General features: G+C 36.8%; 1 protein-coding gene across 1 annotated transcript; it reads right to left on the reverse strand.

Annotated features, from left to right (window-relative positions):
* Window positions 1–671: 671 nt before the first annotated feature.
* On the reverse strand, window positions 672–6,328 carry RAX2 (retina and anterior neural fold homeobox 2). The gene is made up of 3 exons (XM_083179347.1): window positions 6,274–6,328; window positions 3,641–3,888; window positions 672–1,557 (listed from the first exon to the last, which is right to left on the reverse strand). Exons 2-3 carry the CDS (start codon window positions 3,878–3,880, stop codon window positions 1,117–1,119), a joined length of 681 nt encoding a protein of 226 aa, XP_083035473.1. The 5' UTR covers window positions 3,881–3,888; window positions 6,274–6,328; the 3' UTR covers window positions 672–1,116.
* Window positions 6,329–7,535: the final 1,207 nt, after the last annotated feature.

A 7,535-nucleotide genomic window follows, 5' to 3' on the forward strand; every position in this document is an offset into this window, starting at 1 on the left:
CATTGCATGTCCTGTTTTTGTGGAAACAATAGGCACTCTAATCATGTGTTTATAATTTCCTTTTATTAAGGAAGATTTGTGAAAAAGATGGGAGGTATAAACTGTGTTTCAAATGTGTCACAGGAGTGGAATGTTCCCCAGACTTGTGTAACTGACGCTATCAACAAGCCCCCATGGTCACCCTGATCACGCCTAATTAATTCCACTTTGTTAACCCTCAATGGGATGGGGGTCACTGATCTTCCCTCTTTTGGATTCTTGATAAATCTCCTCCTCTTTCTCTATTTACGCTCCTGGCTCAATAACTAAGTACATGTATGCACATGGAACTTTGTCCCACCCAGTCACTTGTTGGCAGGTGCCTTTTACTGATAAGAATATGTAGCTGAAATGTATTGCCACACAGGAACCCCCCTCTGTTACAAACTGATTGCAGACCAAATCTTTAATGACAGGCAGAGAATATGCAATCTGTAGGGCACTCATGCATGTTGAGTGATTGCACAGCTTGGGTGTTCTTTTTAATTAAAGCTGCAGTTTGCATTAGTTTATTGTAATGTCAGAAAGAATGCTATATTACAGAAATTATACAGAATGAAAACCTTTGCATTAAGGCCACTATGGATGCTTATGCTAAAATGTTTTTCATAACTTGAAAAATGCACCTGTAGATTAATCTTATTCTGTGACTATATCATTCATTATCCTGAAGAGACAACACTGACAAAATACATTTACAGCTTTGCTTTTACATTTTGAGCTCATTGTGAAAGTGGATGATCTATAAGAGTCTAACATTCAGCAAACTCTACATTGGAAATTTGTTTAACTGATTATTTTCTTTATTTAAAAGAAAAAAAGGCAAACTGATTTTTGTTTTATGAATCTATCATTTTAATTGTATGTGGTCTTGTTGTCTCTTTGGAATGTAGAAGCACCATAAACCCCTTCTGTAAGTTTGATCTGTTGGCATTGATACCTGACACTAAAGAACGTTATCATTTATTTTTGGAATCCAGTCACCATCAAACAGTTGTCTGATTTCAATATTCATGTGCACTTGTTCTTAAGTTAAGATCTTCATTTCAGTATTCAATACAAATATGCAGTTACAGGTCAAATTGGTTGCCAGGTCTTATCTATGGTCTGAATGTGCTCTTTAGCCTTCATGCGAAGAGCAGCAATGCTGGAGCTTCTTTGGTCTAACTCCTCTAGAGGAAACTTGTCCACAAAACCTCCCATGCACTGGTAAGGGCCACTGCTTAGAGGTTGTATAGATGTCATTGGTGGTGCACTGTTGAGGAAGGTATGACCTGCGTAAGGTGATTGTAGGTTTTGTGAAGGAGTCATAAATCCTGGCATGCTGTGGACGGTGGTGGCTGCAGAGATGGGGGAAGTAAGCCATGGATCCAGTGGCAAAGAGGAGCTTAATGGCCCGACACTAGTAGTTATTGGTGTCCGTGAAAATGAGAAGAGTGGAGAGTCATGAACTTTGGCAGAAGAAGACTCCAACTTCTCCTGTCGCCTCCATTTTGCCCTTCTGTTCTGGAACCAAACCTGCATCAATAAAGAAATATGGGTATTCCAAAAGTAGGAGGTGCATTCTATAAATGTGTACAATGGCAGGTGTTATGGAGGGAGAGTGAGAAATCTCTAGCATTAGGATAAGTGCAATTAGCGTTCCCAAAACCAGATCCCAGATAATGGTGATTCCATTAACGGCTCGAGGTGCCCACTAATTGGATAGTTCAGTTTATGGATTAGTAGAAGTAGGGTAGCAGAGTATATAGAGTAATGAAAAGGGAGGGGCAAAGGGTATATTGAACAGTATGTGGGTGTTGAAGTGGAAGCAACCTTTCGTGGAAAAACAATTAAGATACGTATGCTTCTTTAAAACAATCCAACTTAGAAGAAATGGCTAAATAAAATACTTCTATAAACTGCAAGTTTACTTGCACAGCTGCATTCAATAAATTTGCTTAGCAAGCATTGTTTTTGTGTGTTTTAGAGCTTGGCACACTAAATTGCTATACAGTAGGTGCAGCTTCAATACCAGGTGGGTGGTGATAAATACTGTAAATCTAATTGATTTTGAACATTTTGTATGAAAGATAAATCAGCTGGAATGAATGATTACATTGTGGCTACTATTGGAAGAAAACTTTTTTTACTTATTTTGTATTAATTTAAAGTCCAGCTTTGTTCTACTTGGTTTCTTTTTAATATTATTTGTGCTATTTTTGTGACAGGTATCCTGCTCGTTTTATGCAAATCAAATCAATTTATGATTAAAATATTATTTTAAGTGAACAGATGCAAACAATTCTGTCTTTTTAGCTGTAATACAAATGCGTACACACACACACACACAGCCTAATAATAATAATTATTATTATTTTTATTGGGGTTGAGAAAACTAGATTGACCATCTGAGAACATAGATAGCATCTTGGCAGGATTTAAGCCAAGGCCACCCAGTGCTGTGAGGCAGTAGTGCAACCACAATCACTTGTGTCTTATAAAAATTAGAAAAGACAACACTTGATCCTGAAATTAAGGCATACCCCTTTTACTGCTTGGCCATTTATAAATAACCATTCATGACATCCCCCATATTTTCTAATGACCATTTATTAGTGCACATTACATAGATGTCAGGGCATTACTCAATTCCGGCCAAAAGATCATTAAACATAGTGAAATATTTGCATCTAGTATGGACAAAACTGCGCATTTTTAGTTAAGTTAGTCTGTGATGCTAAACGATCCTTGAAAAGCTATAGATCATTGCCAACCTATAGCAATACATCCAGGCAGAATTATTCAAATACCTTATTGACCAGTTATTAGATCTTGTTTATATTGAATCTATTGTAAATGTGTTTACAAAATGAAAAATACATCTTTCGGTACTTGTGTATTATCACGGTGCCCATCGCATCGCATACCACTAAATAAGGTATGCGATGGCATTCGATTTTCCCGTCAAAACGGAAAAATGTACAATTAAATATCGCATCGCATGCCAGATAGTGTGGCGAGCCACCGAGCCCGAAGCATGGCGAGCGCAGCGGAATACGTGTGAAGTCATCCGCGTCCCCTCAATGTGCTCTTCACACTTCGGGCTCACCACACTATCTAGAAACAACTCCACGGAGACGTGGATAGTGGGGGTATGAAAAGGTCGGAGGACACGTACCGCCACCCTTGCTGCGTTTGCCATGCTTCGGGTTGGCGTTGATAGTGGGGGTGGCGTTGACAATGGGGGTGCATTTAACATTGAAAGCACCAATTAGGGTGCTTGTACAATTAAAAATCGGATTGCATGCGGTTATATTGCATGCGATGTACAAAGATGAACGTCGTGGGCGCCGTGATAATACACAAGTACCCATCTTTCTACCATAATATTACTAATTCAGATATTTGCCACTCAGAAACAAAACCTGAATGAATATTTTTATTTTACAAATCTAAATTGTAACAGCAAAATACCAACAATGACCCCATGTGTTGAACTAAAACACTTTACATATGCTATCATATTGGTATTCAAGGACATATATATGTTAGCGAACACGGTTTGAAATTTGCATGTGAGAAAATCAATACATGATTAAAAATGGAAGACTGGTCTCACCTGTACTCTAACCTCTGGCAGGCTAACCTTCATGGCAAGCTCCTCTCGGCTGTATACATCTGGGTAGTGAGAGTGCTCAAATGCACGTTCTAATTCATGAAGTTGATAGGTGGTGAAGGTTGTACGGTTTCTGCGATGCTTCTTTTTGGGAAGTTCATCTTCCCCTTCTGGAGGACATGACGTTGGTGTATCGCCTTCCCTTAGGTCACACAGGTCTCCTTCACATTTATCTAGGAACATCCTGGGTGCTGCGAGGACAAAGGTGCAAATAAGTTTCCGAAGAGCTAGGCAGCTGTTCTGCAAGAGTTCATAAACCCTTATCATGATGTACTATATTAAGAAATGCAATTATTTATAGCAATGACTTTGCTAATATTGTTATACTATGAAACAACATGTAAACCTAACTGAAAATAAAGTTGACATCTGTATACCTTAACTAAAGGTGCATATACACGGTATGATTTTGACTATTCTAGGAATAGCTCATACTAGATTGTACAGCTTCTAAACAAAATTGAGCTGCACAGTCTATTTGTTTTTCTTGCGATAGGGAAAGCTGTATGGTGCGATATGTACCGATATGCACTATATGCTTTCATATCGCACAGTGTGCATGCCAGGGATGATTTTCAGGAGGTTCATGCAACAGTAATACACTGGTAAAACAGCATGGTGTCATTTAATAAAAAATATTTTCCTCCTCTTTCTCCCCACCATCCATTGTTGCTACTAGCTCAAACAAATTTTCCTCAGCTGAAGATTAAGACTGTTTGTTTGTTTTCTATTAAATAAGACCTCAGACACTTGTAGTAAATGACATGAAATAGCCCACATGCTCAAGACCAAATCTGCTCCTGTGTGTCCCTAATTTGAGGTAGGATGGGGATACAGTGGCACAACTCATTCTGCTATTTGCTTATGGTTCTCCAGCTAAGCTTCTTATCCCAAGATCTGCTGTACTGGTGAGAGATTAGCAGGGTTTCTATCTTGTCACAACTTTATAAACTACAACATAGTTTCCAGAAGAAGACACCTCCGCAAAGATCAGTGGGGTAAAGCTGAGCAAAACCTGATTTTCAGCTAAAATATATAAGCTGGTTGGGATTTGATCTCCTTCAAGTAAAACCTGACCACCTATGTTTTGTATATAGAAAGAAACCTATAATTGCTGCTAATATAGACCATTAAACTGTATATGCAGTTATCAGATCTTTTTAATATATAAAGTAAGACTAATATTGCAGACTGCGTACCATGTAACATTGGTCTTATATGGAACAAGACTACTAGAAAACCATACATGTAATATATGTTCTGTAGCTGTAGTATGCCATTTTGAAATTTGATTTGAAGCTCACATTTTTAATGTTTTGTAGTTGTTGTATTGCACACGTAACCGTATTTTGTTATATATACATATAATATTTCTGCTTTGATTATATATTACACAACTGAATTAGACCATAGAAAAGGTTTTAGATCAATATTTTGGTGTGTTTTCATTCATTTGAAATGTTAATGCCCCCCTATAGATCTCATAAGATACTCCTCAGACTCTTCATTTTTTCAAACAAAGTTTTTGGTATGATTGAGCTGTAAGTATGTCTAGGAAGTGTTATAAGCAGTGGAATATGCAATTATCAGTCACATAGACTTAAAATGGCATTCACAACTGGTTTTATAGCAGTAATAGTGTTGTGGTGGCAAAAATGTAACCATACAGTAAGCTTTCCCCACCTGTGACTCTAAACTGCCGCCTTCGGTAAAAGACCACTTTAAAGTTGACAATTTATCATTTTGTTCAATCTTATAGCAGAACAAATAAAAATGTTAATACATACATGGACATTTTTTGTTCGATACTAATCAAAGCTGTTCTAATGAGGAATGCAAAAAATACAACTAAATACCTAATACACATTCCTCATCTTAGGTCCTCTGTAATTCTAATGAAGACCACTTTTACAAATTTGCCAGAAAATGTTTACTAATTTGCTGTGACATTATTATAATTAATTTGTGAATGTCACTGGGTTAGATAATTGATTCTTAACTATTATTATAATAAATTTAACAATAAAAATATTCTCCTGAAAGTATTGCTCTTTGCCCATTACTGCATAGTCCACATGTCCTGATTTCCCATGGCAGATGCTACGTTAAGAACAGTTCTCAGAGGGAATTATGTTTCAGTTGTATTCCACTCAAGATTTGCTATATGCAAAACTATCCATGTGTCAAAGACCAGTTGTACCAATGCTACAAACGATTTTTAAATGACTATACCAAAATGCTAACACCAAGTTCATGTTCTTAAATATATAACACCACCACGGTTTATCCTTACTGATTTTTTTGCTTTTGGTCAATTTTAATTTGAAATCTACATAAATGCTATTTACAAACTATTGTATTCTCTAAATACAAAAAGGTGTATGAAACTAGAGTAAAATTGATATTTGCAAATTAAAACTGTTATCTTACACATCTATAGACGTAGAAAGGTCACTACACTAAATACTATTACTGTAGTTCTCACACAACATGGAAATGAATATTTCTCCCTTGCAGTTTAGTTTTAAACAAATGAAGGACTATCACACATTTAGAACTCATTTAGCTGAAACTACCTTTGTATTGAGCTCCTGCTTCAGTGGGCTAGGTTACCTGGCAGCGTCTCTTCCATCTGCACTTAACTGCAAGCAAACAAACAGATCAGCCCCAAAATAAGATCCTCCAGGCTTTGGAGACTTAAGTGTGGTGGCTGGGAAGGGGGGCCAGCTTCAGTCAGAGGAAGATCACGAAGGAGAGGGAATCTTGGTGAAATCTTCACAGATGTCCACAGGACTGAAGGAAGATTCAGCAGCCGAAGGGGGATTACAGGACTTTATTAAAGGGTCACCTCCCCCTCTTAATAATGAGTGGCATTTGCCAAGGGATGGAGGGTGAAGAAACAAGTATAAAGGGAGGGCAATATTATTTGATTCTATAGACCTACAATAAATATACAATAGTATCTCAACATAATAAACATGTATGTTACATATACTTGTCTTTACAGGATTGATATAATCCACCATATTTCAGTCAAATGAAGAAAATAGCTTGTTTGTTAATTTAAAGGTATTCAAATGTGACAATTTGGATTTTAATAACAATGTACAGTATAAGTGTTTAACCTTTTAGGCATTTGCTTTAGTAATTTCTTTTTTAGCTGATTGTTTAGAGCTAATTGTAGAGTAGTTAATGATGGTGATGTCATATTTGTTCTTTTGTAAATAATTGTCTCTCAGTAATTTTAATTGTAGGCTCATTCATTAACAGATAACATCCCTATATGTACCCTGCTTGCTGCAACATGGGTTCCTGGCAGGTTTACATACATTTTTGCAGCCAAAATAAAATGTCTCTCTTCTCCTTAATCACGTTAATTATTTGTAACTTGCTCTGTGCTGTACTTGACAATAAACAGTAGAAAGACACATGTGTACAGGGTTATGATTAGCTGAAACAACTTAGTATATACAGTGGAAACAAGTTTACAAAGAGAGGAAATTTTACAATTGAGGGGGATTACAAAATTGTCTATTACTGTATCTAATAAATATCTCTATTAAATCAGTGGTGGCCCATATATTTCAGCTATTTTTTAATTTACTTAGCCCTGACATGACATTTTAACAGGGCACATTGCTTAGCGAAGTTATCACTACTTCTGTATCCCCGATTGCATTAAAGCAATATGTTCAGAAACACAAACAGCAGGTTAAAGTTGTACAAACCACATTACGATGAAATTGGGGATTACAATGCATTAACTACCGGCTTTTGAAGTAAGTATCAAGAAGACAGTTTGGCGATCTGTGCTAGAGAATCACTGAAAAGCAGTTAA

The sequence above is a fragment of the Crinia signifera genome, chromosome 1, assembly GCF_055691185.1.
Source record: "Crinia signifera chromosome 1, ASM5569118v1, whole genome shotgun sequence".
NCBI lineage: Eukaryota > Metazoa > Chordata > Amphibia > Anura > Myobatrachidae > Crinia > Crinia signifera.

Bases quoted from the DNA above. Each gene is read 5' to 3' on its own strand.
- RAX2 (XM_083179347.1), bottom strand. From the start codon at position 3,880: ATGTTCCTAGATAAATGTGAAGGAGACCTGTGTGACCTAAGGGAAGGC. The intron at 1,558-3,640 runs GTGAGACCAGTC...TTATTGATGCAG, and splicing joins TGCCAGAGGTTAGAGTACAG to GTTTGGTTCCAGAACAGAAG.